Source organism: Silurus aristotelis (genome assembly GCF_946808225.1).
Source record: "Silurus aristotelis genome assembly, chromosome: 4".
NCBI classification, from domain to species: Eukaryota; Metazoa; Chordata; class Actinopteri; order Siluriformes; family Siluridae; genus Silurus; species Silurus aristotelis.
The window spans coordinates 19,142,680-19,162,486 of NC_139577.1; the positions used below are offsets into that span (position 1 = coordinate 19,142,680).

General features: G+C 34.7%; 2 protein-coding genes across 2 annotated transcripts; one reads left to right on the plus strand and one right to left on the minus strand.

The window, feature by feature from the left end:
- Positions 1-1,801: 1,801 nt before the first annotated feature.
- Positions 1,802-10,688, plus strand: cdhr1a (cadherin-related family member 1a; the record flags this gene model as incomplete). The annotated part of the gene is made up of 16 exons (XM_083539038.1): positions 1,802-1,925; positions 2,511-2,656; positions 2,736-2,786; positions 2,874-2,963; positions 3,110-3,196; positions 3,801-3,920; positions 4,545-4,688; positions 4,919-4,997; positions 5,108-5,208; positions 5,372-5,575; positions 7,156-7,308; positions 7,464-7,628; positions 8,651-8,718; positions 9,188-9,416; positions 9,510-9,764; positions 9,936-10,688. 16 exons carry the CDS (start codon positions 1,802-1,804, stop codon positions 10,128-10,130), a joined length of 2,211 nt encoding a protein of 736 aa, XP_083395164.1. The 3' UTR covers positions 10,131-10,688.
- Positions 10,689-15,925: 5,237 nt separating this feature from the next.
- LOC310724933 (leucine-rich repeat, immunoglobulin-like domain and transmembrane domain-containing protein 1) lies at positions 15,926-19,169 on the minus strand. The gene is made up of 4 exons (XM_083539414.1): positions 18,964-19,169; positions 18,258-18,718; positions 17,504-17,809; positions 15,926-17,400 (listed from the first exon to the last, which is right to left on the minus strand). The coding sequence occupies exons 1-4, from the start codon at positions 19,107-19,109 to the stop codon at positions 16,433-16,435; spliced, it is 1,881 nt and encodes a 626-aa protein (XP_083395540.1). The 5' UTR covers positions 19,110-19,169; the 3' UTR covers positions 15,926-16,432.
- Positions 19,170-19,807: the final 638 nt, after the last annotated feature.

Genomic DNA, 19,807 nt, shown 5'->3' on the forward strand with positions numbered 1-19,807 from the left:
AAAAGCAAATAACCAAGCACCAAGAGAGTTTCTTCCCAAGCTTTTCATTACACATCTTTTATTTTACTTTTTATATTTATTTGTTTATCTGTAAATTATTTTTATATAAAAAAAATTTTGTTTACATTTGTATTTTACATTTTTAAAATTTCCATCCTAAAATAAAATATTAATTTATGAATTTCGTTGTTCTTATGCATTAGTGAATAGATTTATTAGTAGTTTATTGAAGATATCCTGTGCTACTCATTTTCTTTTTTTTTAATGATTTTATGATAGGTCGTTAACTACTACTATAGTGGCACCTAGAGGGAAAAGAACAATTAACAATGTTAAATCTAAGACAGTACTCAGCATACATTTTTTGTTGTTGTTTATTTGCATTAGTAGACTGGTGCTGAGGGCTGTGGGATGATGAAGGATTACACTGGGCTAATCTTCTTGCCTGCCATCTGCCTGTTCCATTCAAATCTAAGATCAATTGGAATGTGTGTATTTTCATTTGTATATGTGTTTTTACTATATGAAATGCAATAAAGATTGTTAAATGTGTAATATAATAACTTTTAGTTAAGCATTCTACATAGTAATAATTAAAGAAGATCATGCCTTCTTTTACGAAGAAAAGAAAAAAAATAAATACCATACTGTAAGGCTGTACACTCTGTAAATAGGATTTACTGAAAAAAAGATTAACTGTATTGCTTTTAAGTATGTTTAAATTAAAAGGAAATACAAACCTATGTAGAACAAAATTATTCCCAGTACACCTTTCGACACCTTTGGAAAATGTATTATTTTTGTGTATATTATGCTAGGTAATATACACAATAGCATAAAACATAAAAATAAAATAGGCAAATTGAAGAATCTGTCTCAACTCATGTTAATTGTATCATATGATTACTGCAAGCCAGAAAATGGTCTACTTCTGTCGTTATTTTATGGTTGACGCTCGTGTTATAGTTTTATGCTAGATTTTTTTTCTACTACTAGTTTGCAGAATTAGAGAATTAAAGCAGGTAGATCTAAGGTAGTTTTGTGCTCATTGTGGAGTCTGTGAATCAATATTTATGCTCTCTCTGGTCAAGCAAATAAAAGGATAGCAAAAAAAAGGAAAGATATTCTCATAAGCAATATATATATATATATATATATATATATATATATATATATATATATATATATATATATTTGTAGTTAAGAAATAAGAATTTATGGCAAGGAGTAGCTACCAAAAAGCCAAGATAAAGTAAAGGGGGTTAAAAATGGCCCAGGTCTAAGACTCATCATTGGATTACCTGGAGATCTCCTCAGTCTACAACAAACACCTTTAAAGAAACACTTGCTTAGATATAAGCTGCAACTTTTTTTAGGATGAATATTGATAAAAGGATTCTTTCGCCATTTTTGTTATTGGTAAATTTCCATTTTGGTGAGTACTTAAGTTTTATATCTTGAGCTGAATAAACAACCTATGTTTAAAAGAATCTTCATGGAAAATTATTTATATTATGTCTGCTAATATAGTGTGTATTTATCTTTCCTACATTTCCTACATTTCCCTACATCTGTTTAATTAACACTGTAGCAAGTGAGTATGGATTCTTGAACACTGGAAATGCTTATACTGTAATACTTTCTGGAGGATATAATTTATAGTAATTTAGCAGTTTCTTTGTCAAGTACTAGTAAAGCCAGGCAAGTGAGTAGTCAAAAGAGGAGTAGTGTATATATCATTTGCTTGCAGAATTGGCTTCTCATGTAAGGCACAACTTGTAAATATTTTTTTGTACAGTGTATGAGCCATATAATTTCTTGTTTCACAGCACAAAGTGATTTTGCACCATATTTCTATGACAATGGGCCTCATAGTAACAATGGTAATCTGGCATTGTTTAGTCTGTCAGAAGACACGCCAAAGGGTAAGAGAGCTACTTTTTAACACTATGCAATGTTATTAGTGTACACATGTGAATACACATGCACAGTATTTTTGTAGTGTCTATATTTTAATGAAGGATGAATTATATAACAGATTGAATAAACCTCAAATTAATACAGTGATAATACAGGGATAATACAGGTGCTGGGATTTGAACTCACATCCTTGATCTCATAACTTACAATCATGAGTCCAACAGAGTAACCATTTTATACTATAATGGTAATACTATTATACTAATATACCCCCTGACTTGTGACAGCTCCCATGTGTTTCAACATGTGTTTCCTCTAAGACACATGAAGCCCACTAACTATCTTTTTGTATTGCTGTTTCTGCAAAAGAAAAGACTATCTGAGTTCAAATAAATGATCTCACAGACTATATAGTGTCACTGTGATTGACAGGGGAGAGGAATAGCCAATTTAATCCAGTTTAATGTGGCTTTGCTAGGGTTTAAACTTCACCAGGCAATAAGGCCAGTTTCCCAATAGTTACTATCAAGCAATGAATTGCCTATGGCTAAACAATAAAAACAGTATTGATCGTGTTTCTCATAATTTAGGAACACATATATATGTTCTGAATGGAACTGATCCAGAAGGACAGCCCATAAGATATGGCCTGGACTTTGATGCAGGATCTAAAGAATGCTTCAGTGTTAATCCCATATCTGGAATAGTTACTTTGATAGAGGAGCTTGACCGAGAGGTAGGCTTCTAACCTATACAAAATAAGTTATAATTACTTTGAAGAGATTTTGATAACGTGATAATTTGATTAAACCCAGATACAGGATGAGATTGAGGTCTATGTCAGTATTTCGGATGAGATTAATGAAGTAGGTGGACTAATCTACAATCAAATATTTGCTGCTCTAAATGTGTAAAGTTGTTAACTAAAATGTTGTTAACTAACCTGTGTAAAGGTTGTAGAAAAAGTGAGGGTTTTTGTGACGGATGCCAATGATGAGGAGCCACATTTTGAGAACTTGCCCTCTATTGTGGATGTACCAGAGGTAAGTGTTATTACATTTTATTGCTTTGACTGAAACACAGTTTAATGTTTACATTTTAACCTATTTCACAAGGTGTGTGTGTGTGTGTGTGTGTGTGTGTGTGTGTGTGTGTGTGTGTGTGTGTGTGTGTGTGTGTGTGTGTACAGAGCACACCCTCTGGGGCAAGCATATTTAAAGTGCAGGCTGTGGATAGAGACACAGGCTCAGGTGGATCAGTCACCTACTTTCTACAAGTAACTGCTCATCTTTCCAATCCTACAAGCTCTAGATTAACAAATGGCTTATCCATGCGACTGTGTGACTCATAAACTAGACAAAACTCTTTTTAGATCAAACTTTTGCATTTCTGTTTCCTGCATAAACTTTGAGTAGAAAATCATTTTAAAGATTGAGTACTACAAGGTTACTTTGATTACAATAAAAAATTATAATTCATTTTAAGTGCATTTGACCTAAAACTGAAATGTGCAGCACAGCACATACTAAGTACTGTCTGGGATTAGATTATAATCACATTTGTGTCAGATACTAAGGGCTTAGCTCTTAGCTGTCTGGGAAATTGTAGTAATTTATGATTGCACAGGAGTAACACTTTTGCTCCCTCAATCTCGACATATGATTTTTCACCCTTAAGTTGCACTGCATGCGCATTCAGATCCAATATAGATTCAGTGCTGACATTAATAATGTTTCTATAGTGGTTTAACTCAATGCTTATTCAGTACGATAAGCTTTAGAAAGAATTACGTATACTAGTCTGAAGTATGAACAATTTTAGATTAGTCCTTTCATTGGAATTGAGAGTATTGAAACATTGTCTTTTGTTGTAATATGTAGAACACTGGCCCAAACATTAAGTTTGCTATTGATCACCACAGTGGAGTGTTAAGGATAAAAGTGGGTGAGGCACTCGACTATGAGAAAGTGAGGACACATTTTGTTACTGTGGTGGCAAAGGTGAGATTTACTTTATGTTGTTTTGAATATCAAAGGTAAACAGTCTCCAGGGTTTTTTTTTTGATTACATAAACTGTACTAGAGTTGAATGCATAATAACTATTCAATCTAAGCAATACACCTATTTGCTTGTAATAACAGTAATTTCTAATGAGAGACATTAAGCTGGCCCCTTTTTTCCAAATTGTTTCCAAATTTTCCAGTTTTTCGAAATTTTCCAGTTTTTCCAAATGACCAAAGTTCACATATATTTTCAACATTTCAATAAAAAAATTTTACAGCTTAAAAATTAAATAAAAGAAAATTTGTTAAATATTGCATTAGAAATGAAGATACATGTCAGTGCAATATTTTCCCTTTTTTCCCCTTTTTTCATATATGGTATATTAGGCTAAATCAGAGGTCACCACAGGCCCACAGGCTGTAGTTTGTGCATCTATGATTTAAGAGTTAATTATGCAGCATTTGAAATGAACTAAACTTTGTTCAGTTGTTAATTCGTTTAGTTTAGTTTAAAACAAATGCAGAAAAATAGAGTAAATAACATAATTGAATAAATAAATGATTGAATAACAAATTTGCAATATTCAAAATACCTCATCTGGTCACTGTCACTACTTTAAGGATGGAGGTGGAAGTCATAATGGAAAGGAACAGGTGATGTCAGCATCTGCGATCTTGACAATTAATGTGATTGACACTCAGGATACTGCTCCCAGTTTTGTTGGTACACCATATTTTGGCGATGTCTATGAAGTCTCTTCACCTGTAAGTGCTTATTTTTTTTATTTTAGTTTTGAACATGATATGAAAAACAACAACAACAACAACAAAAATTAGGGTGAATAATGTAATATAAAAAAATCAGATATTTACAAATTTAAATATCTATCTATTTGTTGTTATTGTTGTTGATTTATTTTTTATTTTGTTATTTTGTTATTTAATTTGTATTTATATTCTATTTTTTTTATTTTTCTATTTCGACTATTTTCCAGGGATCTGAAATATTCACTGTTTTTGCTAAAGATGGAGATGTAGAAACTCCTAATCCTATTGTTTATTCTATTGAAAGTGGTATGTATCAGCTAATGCATATCAGCTAATTATATTAGATGCCATTGTGATTGTCATCATTTATCTGTATCATTCATTTGTGCTATTTTTTGTCTGTTATGTTTTTGTAGGAGCTGATGGTGTATTCGGCATTAACAAAACAAGTGGCTGCATAACGCTTTTAACCTACCCAGAACATTTAAGAAAGGAAATGTTTAATATCAAAATTAAGGTAACTTTTTTATATATGCCTTTAGAATAAGCTCAGTATACCTGTATCATTAGGCGATATAAATCTTGTCTTTTCCTTCTATACAATTTTTGTGTTTAGGATTGTGATCATTAGACTGCACTTACAGTATGTGCTAAGCAGTGCCAATTTTGCTTACTGTCAGGCTTCAGAGGTGAATTTACAGGGAAATGTCATGGACTTTGCTATCACCACTGTATCTATTCGAGTAGTTGACTTGAACAACCACCCGCCTACTTTTTATAATGAGACTGGAAAACAGGACACCTTTGAGTTGACCATGTATGAACATCCTCCAGAAGGAGAGATACTGAGGGGCTTGAGGATTACAGTCAATGACTCAGACCAGGTAAGCTTATTATATGCCATCCAAAACAGATGGCTCATAGATAGATAGATAGATAGATAGATAGATAGATAGATAGATAGATAGATAGATAGATAGATAGATAGATAGATAGATAGATAGATAGATAGATAGATAGATAGATAGATAGATAGATAGATAGATAGATAGGTAGATAGATAGATAGATAGATAGATAGATAGATAGATAGATAGATAGATAGATAGATAGATAGATAGATAGATAGATAGATAGATAGATAGATAGATAGATAGATAGATAGATAGATAGGTAGATAGGTAGATATGCATACATAGTTACAAAGGTTATATTTTTCCTTATGCTGATGTTCGATGTAAACAAACTGAAGCACATGATTTGTATCTGCATGATTGTATCCCTTGTGCTGCTACCAGCTGTACAGCTGATTAGAAAGTTATTAATGAGCTATCTCCTCTGCTAGCCATTTTTCATAACTTGACTTATTGGAGGATCAATTAGTTTAATGCATCACTCACATTTGCTTGAGGTTTGCCACAAAGACACTTGTATATTATTTTTATTACTGTTATATCCGTGAAATGAATATAAACAAAAAAGTGGGTATGCACTTTTTATCTTTTACTAAATTATGTAATTTGTTTCCTCTTTCTAAATTTTGCTTGCATGCTATTGCAACAATTCACATATTCTAGAAGGTTAGATCATAAAATAATTTAATTAATTTGCAAGCAGTTTCCTCTTTTATAGTTCTGATCACGGGGGGCTCATAATTTGCACTTATGACTGAAAGACATTCACCTGTATTCTTATTGCACAAATCTGCTATCTACACCAACAGCTACACCGTTTGCTCATCTTCATTTTTGCTCCCACTTTATGAATTTTTGTTCAGAGCTTTCCATATTCTCCTCTATCTGACTGACTAGCCTTAGATCTGCACCCTAACCCTAACCATTGATTTTAACACACTTTTGTTTCCACTACTACTTTTGCAATTAGTGGTTAAATTCCAGTCCCACCCCTTAACTGCTCTGCCATTTAAATGTCAAACACAATGTTCTTTCACGTCTGTAAATTACGCACTTCCGTCACACCTTCGAAGCATCACTGTGCTGAGTGTTTTTAAATCGCAGTTGAAAACACATTTATTTATATAAGCTTTTAACACGTAGCCTCTGATTCAACTGTTATTTTATTGTGTTGTTATATTTTGTTGTCTTTTATTGTTTTTACTGGAAAGCGCCTTGTGCTCCTTTTGACTGTTGTAAGGCGCTCTATAAATAAAATTAGATTATTATTATTATTATTATTATTATTATTATTATTATTATTATTATTATTATGCACATTAAACAAGCCTTCTCCCTAATGAGCAGCTTACAGATATAATTGTTTCAAGTACAGCAGCAGCTTGAAAAAGGATTAAATCCAGAAGTGTGTCAAATTGTCAACAATTCTAGTTATGTTAATAATTAATGTATAAGAAATAAAAAAAAAGGAAAATCTTGATATTCTTGTTTATAAATAGGATATGCACACAAACTTAAACTAATTTATGTATATATTTCTTTCTTTTCCAGGGTGTAAATGCAAAATTCCACCTAAGGCTAGTAGGGTCGGGTACTATGTTGCGAGTGGTCCCACAGACTGTCCTTAATGAAGCTCAAGTCACTTTATTGGTAGAAGACTCCTCTGCAATAGACTATGAGAAATTCCATTTTCTGAAATTCAAGGTGAGCTGACATATGATATGGCAAAATAAGTCTGTGGAATAAAGCATATTACGCAGTTAGGAGTTTTCTTTTGTTCATCTTTGATATGTTTTGCATTACCAAAATCAGTTAATGACAAGCAGAAGGGATATAAGGGAGATCTTTTGTCTCTTTAGATTCTTGCAGTGGAAATTGACACCCCAGAAAGATTCAGTGCCACTGCGGATATAATCATACATTTGATTGACACTAATGATAACACGCCGAGGTTCACCTCTGAATTCTATATTGCACGAATCCCAGAAAACTCACCTGGTGGCTCCAATGTTGTGTCTGTGACTGTAAGTCAAATCTAAATTTTACTAGTTATTATTTTCCCAATAATTATAGATTGACATTGAAATACAATTTTTAAAATGTTGATTGTTTTGAACTATTGGTTTAAATATGTACAGTATATAATTACATTCCCTGTTCATTATGACTTGCTTACTCGCAAATGTTAAGGCAAGCTTTACATTGTGTAACAGCAAAAGCACTTACTTTAGTGCTTTTGTGTATTATTGTCCGTGACTCGTTGAGGTTAAGATTATATAAACTCAAGTTCTCGAGTCACAGGCTGTCGGTTCTTGAGTGTTATGCTGGTGATATCGCGGATCCTCGACCGCCAGCCTTCTTCACTGGTTCTGTCTCTTGACTCTGTCTCCAAGCATTATTCGTTCATGTCGGAGATCACTTTCGTTTCTGGATAGTGCTATCCGTTGGATATTCCCTTCCTGGGTGAATTAGTTAAATAAAGACATTATTGAGCTACAAATTAACAAGAAAATAAAAAAATAACAAGAAAAAAAACAGTGGCATGTAAAGCTCAAAGTTATATAACGTACATGTATTTAGATTTTACTGTATAATATGTTTAACACTTCTATTATGTATAATTCTGATGTTGAATAAAAATATTAAGTCATATATAGATTATGCTGCATGATTTAAAATTATTCTCAGAGATATAATTCAGAAGTTCTGTAAATACATTTAGGAAAATTGGTTATAGTATTCAAATTGTTAACATCTTTTTGTTAACTTCATGTATTTGCCTTTAAGACAAAGAAAAACCTTAACCTATATAAGCTGTCTTCTGCCTCATGATCCATTCAAATAAATATTTTTTACATTGACCACAAAACCCCTATATATCCACAACTAGAGGTAAATTGTTGTTATAATCTGATTCGGGCACCCAGTTTAATTCTAATAATAATTCTCCAAATATAATTATTGTCATGTTTTATGTCACTGTTTCTTGTTTTAAGACCATATATAACACATTTTTTTATTATTATTGATCTTATTCTCTCTCCAGGCTAAGGATCCTGACTCTGGATTGTGGGGTGTTGTCAAATACTCCATCCATGGGACAGGATCAGATCTGTGAGTAAAACTGCTCTACTATATTTCATATCTCCAGCTCCATGTAGTGAAGGCAATGCACATGCTATGTGAATATATCAACCTGTTTGCAACATACCAAAGGTATACTGAACTACAAGTTATGTACGCATTTTTTTATTAAAATCAGCTTACACAAAACTGTAACTTGACTCATGTCAAGTTATGGCATGTTATGTTAGCAAAGCAAGTTATGTTGTTATGTAAAGGCTATTGTGTTTTGGAATAGGTTTTTACCTTTTATTTGTTGTATACAGTATGTTGTTGTTATGAAAGTCTTATGTTGCCCTGTTTTGCTTAAGTACTTAAAGATCTTTGTATAAGATATTTTTCATATATTTTCAACAATAATTGTGTTCGATTTTTAAAATGCTGCAGAAACCTTTAGCCTTGGCCTATGTAATCCAGTTTCCGGTGCATGCTCATTTCCTGTCTATTTGTTCTTTTGCAGTTTCTTTATACAGTCTGAGTCAGGGATCATCTACACCCAGCCCTGGGCCAGTCTGGATGCTGAGGTGAAATCAAAGTACAATTTCTTTGTTAAGGCTGAGGACACAGAGGGAAAATACAGCCTTGCTGAAGTTTTTGTCACAGTTCTGGACCTCAATGATCATCCACCAGAGTTCAATGAGAATATTTTAGAGAAAACAATGATTATTGGTGCACCAGTGAAAATAGAGGTCGGAAAGAGTTTTTTGTTCTGTATTTGAATATTTTAAACATTGGAACTGCTGTGTAATATACATGCTAAACTATTTGTTTGTGTTGTTCAGGCAATAGATGATGATGCAGAGGAGCCGAACAATGTTATTGAGTATTCCATCATGAAAGCAGAACCAGATAACATCTTTGACATCAATGCAGACACAGGAGAAATCAAACTGAAATCCTACATAAAGTCAATGGACATTGTGCAAAACATCACTAGTCAGAAAGACTGCACTTGGTCTGTGGTGGTCCAGGCCAGAGACAAAGGCTCTCCATCCTTCAGCACAACCATGCTTGTAAAAATTGATATCACAGAAGAGGTAATTTATATCTCTCTGTCTATATTTTGATTCCAGTATAATTTGTACAGAAAACAGATATTTTTTGGAAAGTTTTACTGACATTTTTATAACAAGACAGAATTAACTAAAAAAAAAAAAGTTCAACACTCTAACTAATTTGTTTATGATATTAATGTTTTGCTCTTGCAGATCAAGTCCAGAATAATTTCCTACTTCTTGAGCCTAAGAACCCGACCCTGGACTGTTTTTGCTATATGTTTCAGCACTGTCATCTTCATAATCTTACTGGCAGTTTTCATATCTACCATAATTTACTGGAACTCTGTGAAAAAGTCCCGGGTCCACCCACAGTGCAAGATCAGAAAGATTACAAGGAGGCCCTAATAATAATTCTCTCTTCAGCAATGTACAAATGCATTTTATCACCATCACCATTGTTGAGCTTCTTTTTTTCATGTTTCTATTTTAATTTTAGATCACACATCACAATTGCAGTCTGTAAAAGAGGGCAGGAGCCAGAGCACTGAAAAAAATAACACTTTTAAAATATGAATAAAAACAGAATAAGCTGGTGAGACGATATGACCTCAGTTCTAGGTGCCTTTTTCAACTCTTCTGATCTTGTATTACTGTGAAATCAGGCTCTTATATACACATTTGTTTAAAAAAAATTTTTCATTGTATTCCCATTGTGTTTTTTTTTCGACTAATTACCTTTCATGAGCTACTGCCTTTATTTATCCACACATAATATGCTATAATAATATTGCTAGCATATACACCAACGATGAGTTAACTGCTGTATTCTACTCTAGCATATGCTAAATTACCATATGCTTTTCATATGCTATTCAGTCCCATGGACTTGATGTTTTTCTTTGTGCTCTTTTACAGACTCAGCGCAATGGCCCATTGATATCCTTTTTAATGAAAAGTAGAGAAAATCCCATACAAATCTTCAGCATGATCACAGCTGTAATTTTAGCATTGGTTTTTCTGACTGTCTTGATATCTACCGCTATTTTCATGCGTAATAAAAAGTTTAACAAAATCTTTCCTTTACGACGGATCATCAGAAAAAAACCCAGGGAACGCAAGCAGTGGGATTTACATAATCCCTTCAAACAACTGAACAATAGTGAAAGTTTGATGAAAGAATCTGAGGTCCCAGAGAATTTCAATGGCAACAATAACAGTGTTTGTGTGCATCATTCTCTACCAATGCCACCTCCGCTGCCAGGCTATTCCAGACTCCGAGAGCAGCCATGGGCAGTGCCAACTGTTTCTGCTACAGTGGCAACGAGGAAATCCTTCAGGAACAAACAAAGCAACATGAACACAGCACTGGTTTCAGAGCTCAAACTTAGGCTTGAGCAGAGAAAAATATTTGAGACGTGCAAATGCTCACATGTGCACTAATATTAAGTGGTGATGTAAGATTTGTGTCAATTTTGCCAATCATCTGGTCATGTGTCATATATGAGCAATATATAATTAGCTTGTTTCGAGGACAAAAGCCTATAATCCTTTTTTACATGTCAGTCAATTCATTTTAAAAAGTTGGTGGTAAACTCCCACCATACCAATTCATGAGTTAATGTATAAAATAAATTAAATTCTTATAAATTTTATGATGGACATGCAAATTTGAGTAAAAGTTGAGTCTTCTGGTTTTCTTTATTTTTTGATGATGATTATGATGATGGTAGTGGTGGTGTGGTGGCAGAGGTGGGAAGTAACAAAGTACAAATACTTTGTTACTGTACTCAAGTTGATTTTTCAGGTATCATTACTTTACTATTTATTTTTCAGACCCTAACCCTAACTTTTACTTCTACTCATTACATTTTGAAACAAATATCTGTACTTTCCACTTCTTATATTCTCAAACATTTTAATCTATTTAATCTATGTAAAAAAATGTTCCTTCTCGTTGACCATCAAGCTATTTCCCGTCATTGTGCAGCTTTTTCAATCTACCACTGGTGCATCATTTCCATGACACCACAGACATAGACTAGGTTATGAAGCTAACAGTGATCAGTCAGAAGACAACAAGAAGTCTGGGGCTAAAGTGGATAAGCAACATAAACATGACTGAGAACAGAGATATTCCTGATCACTTGATCATCATTATCATTTCTCTGCTTGTGTTCTGGTGGTTGTTCAGCCTGGATACATTTATTAGGTAACAAAATGTTTAATTTGCTTGGTGTTAATATATCAATTAAGGCTGTCAAAATGCAAGTTTATTTTAACAGCACTGGTTTTATTAAAGCACTATTAATGCATTTTTGTTTGACCATTTTTAATAAAAATATAAATAAAAAACAATTCAGTGCAACACACGTTTATTCACAATGTATTTTCTTTGCTCAGATATCAAAAATAAATGAATAAGCTCCACCGAAAATCTTTTTTCAATCAATAAACATTTGTTTTACTAATGCGCCAAGTCTCAAATCAGCACCGAATTACACTGTGATGCACCCTCTGGGGATCAACATGGTTTGTGGCATTTTGTCCTCATCACAACGAAACAAACATAAAGTACAGTCTTTATTTAACATACAGATATTAACAATACATCTACTTTGTTTAGCAATACGTCTACTTTTATTTGTACACACTCATAATAACAACAAAATGTTGTGCAAATGTTAAGTAAAGAAAAGAGTGCGCTTTCTGCCGTCTCTGTCCCCTCTCTTCACAAACACAAATAAAACAAGCTGAATCTCAGTGAATACTTGCCTCACAGACATAATACATATATGTATAGAAAGCTCGAAAGGTCTACTTTTAAATAAACTAATTAACATGGAATAAAATGTTCTTTGATTATGTAATCCGTATGAAAGTTATAAGCAGTGTTGTGCTAGTTACTAAAAAATAGTAACTAGTTACAGTTACTCGTTACTTCATTCAAAAAGTAACTTATTTACTTTGTTGATTACTTACACCAAAAAGTAATGCGTTACTGTTTTAAAGAACCTTCTTTAATGTTCCCATTAATGCCCTTTTATGGCATACGGTAACGATAACGAAGTTACTTTATTTTTTAAAGTAACGCGTTACAGTATTAGTTACTGTCAAAAGTTACGCATTACTGCCCAACACTGGTTATAAGAGGTGCAGTTTCTCCGGTATCCCCTTATTAACTGTCCATGTGGAAACATATCAAAGGTTCCGTTTAATGTCCTGATCATTTACGTAATTTAAAACACCATAATTACTTTACATAATTACAAGAATATTTTGTCTTCATGCCCTATGTTGAGTTTGGTTTCACAAATAATACACATGCATTTGCATTAAGCATAATATTTGTCCATGACCATGTTGATTAGAGTATAAAAAAAATTGGAAAGTAATAATTTAAAGTACATTTAGAACAGCATGATTAAATATTTAATTCGATTGACAGCCTTAATATTAATATGACATGGTGTACAGTTACCAGCGTGACACTAAAACAGGTAGTAGTAATGACTACTTTTTACTTAAGTACATGTCAGAGCCCAAACTTTTTTACTTTAACTTGAGTAAAAAAGGACAGTCAGTAACCCAGCCATTAGGGGGGCACAAGCCAGTGCACTCTTAGTGCCGGTCCCAAGCCCGGGTAAATGGGGAGGGTTGCGTTAGGAAGGGCATCCAGTGTAAAACATGTGCCAAATCAAATATGCGGATCACAAATGAGAATTTCATACCGGATCGGTCGAGGCCCGGGTTAACAACGACCGCCACAGGTATCGTTAGCCGACAGGGTACCGGTGGAAATTGGGCTACTGTTGGCCGAAGGAGGAGAAGGAGAGGAGGAAGACGTCTACGGAGACAGCAGGGAAAGGAGCAGTGTAGGAGAGTGGAGGTTCGGGTTGGTACTTTAAATGTTGGTACTATGACGGGTAAAGGGAGAGAGGTAGCTGACATGATGCAGAGGAGAAAGGTAGATATGTTGTGTGTTCAGGAGACCAAGTGGAAAGGGAGTAAGGCCAGGAACATTGGAGGTGGGTTTAAACTGTTTTATCATGGTGTGGATGGAAAGAGAAATGGTGTAGGGGTGATTCTGAAGGAAGAGTACAGTAAGAGTGTAGTGGAGGTGAAGAGAGTTTCTGATAGGGTGATGATCGTGAAGGTGGAAGTTGAAGGAATGATGATAAATGTCATCAGTGCCTATGCTCCACAAGTCGGCTGTGAGATGGAGGAGAAGGAAAGATTCTGGAGTAAATTAGATGAAGTGGTAGATGGTGTACCTAGGAAAGAACGATTGACAGTACTTTAACTTTTACCCGAGTATTTTTTAAACATGAGTATATGTACTTCACCTTGAGTGAAGGATGTGTCTACTTTTGCCACCTCTGGCTGGTGGTGGTGTTTAATTTAAATAAGATCTGGTAAGTGTGAAGGCTACAGTGTATGATTTATGCAATGTTCATGCATATCAATCAGAGCGCCACCAGGCCCTAAAGAAAAGATCACTTTTACCAGTACACAATTGTTTCATTGTAGGATAAAGGTGATCATTTAAAATAATATTTCAAGTGATTTGCAGTAACCCTTACATCCATTAGATTTATTTTCTTATTTTCTTTCCAGCATTGTTAATCATGTTGCACAAATTCTCCCAGAATCTTTATTGTACAATATGTCTTTATGTCCGATTAAACTGATTCTGAAAAAAACTAACTTCATTTACATTAAATGTCTTCTATATGTCTGAATAAAGGTGCTTTTTATACTGTTTGTACTTGGTATTACTTATATATAAACCATTAAAAACATGTTATATATATTTATTATGCTTTATCTTTGGAGATCATTTGCTGATGTTACATTTGGGTATAAAATGAACAAATTCAGACCCACTTAAAAATATAAACTTGTGCAGGAATTAAGATTAAAAGTCATAAGCCTTCCATGAGGATCAGAGTGTATTATGTGTTACCAAATGTACTGTCGCTTAATGCAATCTATAATTATTTTTGTTAGCACAACTACACCTTCCATTAGTGACAGCTGTGCAAGTTAAATCTGTTAAAATCAAATCCTTTGATGGAGAGACCTTCCCTGCATACTAAAAGTGGAGGAGGACAGTAAGGGGATGAGCCAATGGAATTAATAAAATAATTCGCAAATGAATGTTGTAGCTCTTTCAAATGAAGTGAGTGGTATATAGTTTGAATGGTATTTGTATTCAAATGCCTTCCAGTCAAAGCTATTCTATAGTTGTGCATCCCTTAACTATTAACCTACACTGTAAGGAACTTGACTGAAGGAACTGACCTCCACAGCAATTAACTGTATGGGTGCATCTAATCACATTGTGAGCTAACTGATCTGATCTGAGTTGCTGACAAAATAAACAAATCAAAATAGTTAATTTGATCACCTTATTTCATGTGGGCTCACCACCTGCAGGAGGGACCGTAAGGGACCGGTGCTGAGAGGATTGGGCAGCATTCGAAGGCGGGGGCCTTGACAGCCCGATCCCTGGACACGGAGAAGTGTCTGGGGAATCTGCTTAGACTGCTGCCCCCGCGACCCCAATTACGGATAAGCGGGAGAAGATAAAATGAAAATGAAATGATCACCTTATGAATGTTGTCCATGGTCATGTCAAAGCCACAAGCATGCTGTGCACAGAGCATGTCTACTTGTAATATAATCGAAAATTTATGAGCAATAATCCTTGACTCTGCTCCATCCAGCAAAGAGTGATTTATGTAGGAATAAGTTTATCTCTTGTTTAATTATCAAAATATTATTATTGGATTTTTTTTTATATTACAATTATCATATTCATTGCTATTTTTAAAACAGCAGAACGTATAGCAGTTGGTGTTAGTAAACTTGAAGTAAATAGAAAATCAGTGGTTGTGGTTATGATAGTAGTCAGGGAAAGAGTTTTATTTTATTTTTTTCTATTCTGATCTAAGTCTCAAAGAACTTACACTTTATATGCATAGTAATAAAATATTTATTTGTAGGACACTAAACACAAAAAGATACACAATCAAATACAGAAATATTATGAAGTGCTATAAGTAAAACTCCATTGACACTACTAATCGTTAAAAATCAACTGAATAATTTACTCTTAGTAGTAATAATAATAATAATAATAATAATAATAATAATAATAATAATAATAATAATAATACTAGTGAAGGGAGTGAATACAAGTTATGTTTATTTATTTACAGACTGTCTGTGATATAAAGATGAACACATTTTATTTAAACACATGTTGTGTTAAATATATACTCTAAGTACATTACAGATTACTGATTAACCAGTGATCTGAATAACCAGTAGTTTTTTTTGTTTGTGTGTGTGTGTGTGTGTGTGTGTGTGTGTGTGTGTGTGTGTGTGTGTGTGTGTGTGTGTGTGTGTGTGTGTGTGAGAGAGAGAGAGAGAAAGAGAGAGAGAGCGCATGCTTCAGAGATTCCTCAACCACAACCCCACCAACAGCCATATGGTTTAGTCTTTTAATTAAGACTGTGACTATAGTAACAGAAAATTATTAATTCATGCAATAATTATGTGAGACTCAATGTGTTTTAGTCACTAATTGGAATTGTTGAGCAATGCTCAGCAATGCAGTTTTGGTATAAACTGTGAGCACTTTGATATTGGTGCTGAGCATGGATACGTAGGCTGCTTGATGGAGTAGTGATTGAGGAAAACTGTCAGCACAGGTACTCATTTGGCTGTTCTTCAATCTTTGTGACTGTCTCAGACTCCAGGCTAGACCTAGTTGATAACAATCTATTCGACTCCTCTGGGTTTGGTTTGGACAGGTAATCCCCCTCCAGGTCTTTGGCCTTTGTGCTGGGGGAGAGACTCTCAAATGTTACATATGAATCCTGAATGTCTTTGGACTTTTTGCGAAGAAGTTTTTGGATTTTCCTTTTAAGTGCTCCACAACAGACGACCACGGTCAGAGGCACAGCTATCACACAGGCAACAGAGATTACAACTACATTAATAAGCTTCTGGGTGCCATTAGCACTTGCTGCTGCATCTGTGGAGAAGATTACACACTGCTCTTTTTTAGGGATCAGACCTTTTACACAAACACAGGCTATGTATTTGGTTTTAGGAACCAAGCCCTCAATGATAATTCTATTGTTGCCAGGACTGACATTGATTCTGCGCATGTCCCTCTCTCCAAATACTGCATACAGCACACTAAAGGCAGTAGTGTTATTGGCTTTTGGAGCCCTCCAGATTAGGCACACAGTATAGTCTGTATCTCCAATCACTTTGACTGAGCGAACAATCCTGTCAAAATCTTGTTGCAAAGACGATGCATTGGCTGCAAGGTTGCTCAGATTGGTTTCTAGGAGTCGATCAGGATTAGTATGCAGCATGTTTGTCTTACTCTCTAGCACACTGTCATTCTGCATGCCTGAATAGGGACCAGTGTACCCCTTAGGGCTTGTCGTTACAGTAACAGAGAAGGGTCTGATTTTTGTTGAAGTTCCAGTTCCATTGTCTAACTTTGAAGACTTGCTAATTAATAAAGAAATAAAAGCCTCTGCACTTCCAGCATAGCTTGATGCTTTGCAAATATATTTCCCCGAGTCATGGAAGGTGACAGCAGGCACGTTTAAAATAGACCATACAATTCCATCCTTAGAGTTCTCTTGTTTAGCTGCAAAAATATACAAAAATAAATTAAAGACAAAAATATGTAAAAACTCTACCAACTGATTCTGGGTAATATGTAATAGCTGTCTATTAATATATTAATATACCTGTCCCATTTAATGTTTTCCCATCTGCCCTTCTCCATGTCAGCTTGGGAATTGGAACACCAACAGCACCACATCGCAGTAACACATTGTTGCCCACTGTGCTCCTGATGCGGGATACAGCTGAGTGAACCTTGGGCTCCTGGCATTGTCTCAGGTCAGCATCACTGAGGAGAATGCCTGAGAGACTCTCAGGAGCAGCACACCTCAGGTTAGTGTCAATGAAAGCAACAGACAAAGATGGAGACTTTTGGAATTGGACTAGGTCATACAACCGACAGTCACAAAGCAAAGGATTGTCATGGAGTCCTGTGGCAAGAAAAAAAATCGTATTAATGGAGAGTAGGGCTATATACACAGTTGAAATTTGCAGGAGCAAAACCAGATCTTTTCAGCAAAAAGTCTGGGATAGACCTAACCACTTTATAGAGAAGGCAGTCTAGGTTAAGAAAAAAGAACTCAATATCCATTATCCATATTTGAATAAATGTACGAGTTCCTATTTGTCTATGGCATGAGTATAATCCCTGTGGGACATACAAGGCACATACCTAAGCAAGGAATAGACTGTCATATGTCATCTAGCAACCTACAGAAAGCTCATAGATAACATCAAGCAACAAACTTTTACAAAGCATTACAAATTTAATATCCTAATATCCTATCCTAAATATTGCATATTGTCTACAATAGTTTATTGGTTAAACATGAATTATTTATTATTATTATTACAAGTATTCAGATATGTTATACTTACCAAGAATAATGTTTGAATTCTCTGCTCCTTGCATGGGTTTGACTGTCATCCAAGAAGTAAGGATTTCAGATGGCATAGTCAGCAGTTTATTGCTAGAAAGATCCAGGTATGTTAGTGTTCTTATGAACTTTGCTGCCTCTGTGGGGACTGAAGAGAGTCTGTTACCGTGCAGGTCAAGGAGCTTTAGGTTAGGCATATACTTTAAGGACTCCCAAGGAAAAGCAGTAAGGAAATTCCCATCCAGCCTGAGCTCTTCTAAACTGTTCAGTCCATGGAAGCTGTCTGTGTTAACCCATGACAGTACATTGAAGGACATCCACAAAAACTCCAGATTGGGGAGGTCATTAAAGGCCTCACTGGGGATCCTCTTTATAGCTGTTTTCTCTATTCTGAGTTTGTATGTGTCACTGGGAAAACTGGCAGGCACCAGGGATATGTCAGGATCATTACAAATCACACTCCTATAGAGAGAATAATTAATGTAAGATTTGTATACATTTTTGAGCTTGTGAGTGATGTGCATTTAATGAATAATATCTACATAGGAAGAATTTACAGAGGAAAGGTGTTAAAGAGAAATGAGCTAGTCTGATTAGACAACGCTATGTGTTTTGATTAAGATGTCTTTGGGGAATCAAGATATACAATGATATATTATGCTTACAATGCAAACTGTATTTTTACACAAATATTTTAGAGTACTCACCTTGCCCTGGATCCATCACTCAGGTTTTGATAGAGACAACTGCACTGAGAAGGACAAGAGGTCTGGGCAGGAGGAAATCCACCTGATGCAAGCAACAGTGCAAAAAAGACAATGACCATCATTTTCAACCTTCTGTACTTTAACATGCAGGAATGAGTATGACTGAAGAAACTCCTCTTTGTTATTCATGGAAATTGCAGTGGCATGTTATAGTCAGCCTGGCTTGATGTCCCTTCCTGATTTGACTAATGCTTTCGTACCAATTTAAAAAAGAGAGAGAGAAAGAGAGTGAGGTTGGGGGGATTAGCAACATGTATCTAAATGCTTTTGCATTTGGAAATCTGATAGGACGTGCAAGCATGTAGTTGTGTATTATCAGCTAAATACAAATATTTTCTGGTCATAATGCAGACTGATTCCTCTCAGACAATTAATCTGTCCCATCATGATATTTAAGCCCATAATTCTGCTGCAATCCTGACGATTTATTTAGTGAACAGCAGTTTACACCAAAGGCTGTTAATGGATAGTTAATGGACAGTGCATGTGAAATAGCATTTCTGTATTCATATGTACTAATATACAGTAAAGTTAGACAGACTGAAAAGGATTGAGTTTATGCTTATTGTTCATTGTTTTAGCAGACACCATGCTTAAGTTCTTATAATGCAAAAATAAATGATAGCTTACTACCTGGAGGTCTTAGATTTATGTTGTTTTGAAAACATCTGTCCAGCTTCATCATGCACAAATTTCTATAAAACACATATGAATAGGGTTTGGAACTTACCTCTATTGTGGTTGTAATATATTGCTTGTAGTTGTCTAATATTAGACTCCTAGT

Excerpts from the sequence above, each read along its gene's own strand:
- LOC310724933 (XM_083539414.1), bottom strand. The coding sequence starts at position 19,109 with ATGTTAAAGTACAGAAGGTTGAAAATGATGGTCATTGTCTTTTTTGCA. Across the intron at positions 17,810-18,257 it reads GAATTCAAACATTATTCTTG|GACTCCATGACAATCCTTTG; the intron begins GTAAGTATAACA and ends TTCTTGCCACAG. Across the intron at positions 17,401-17,503 it reads GAAAACATTAAATGGGACAG|CTAAACAAGAGAACTCTAAG; the intron begins GTATATTAATAT and ends ATATTTTTGCAG.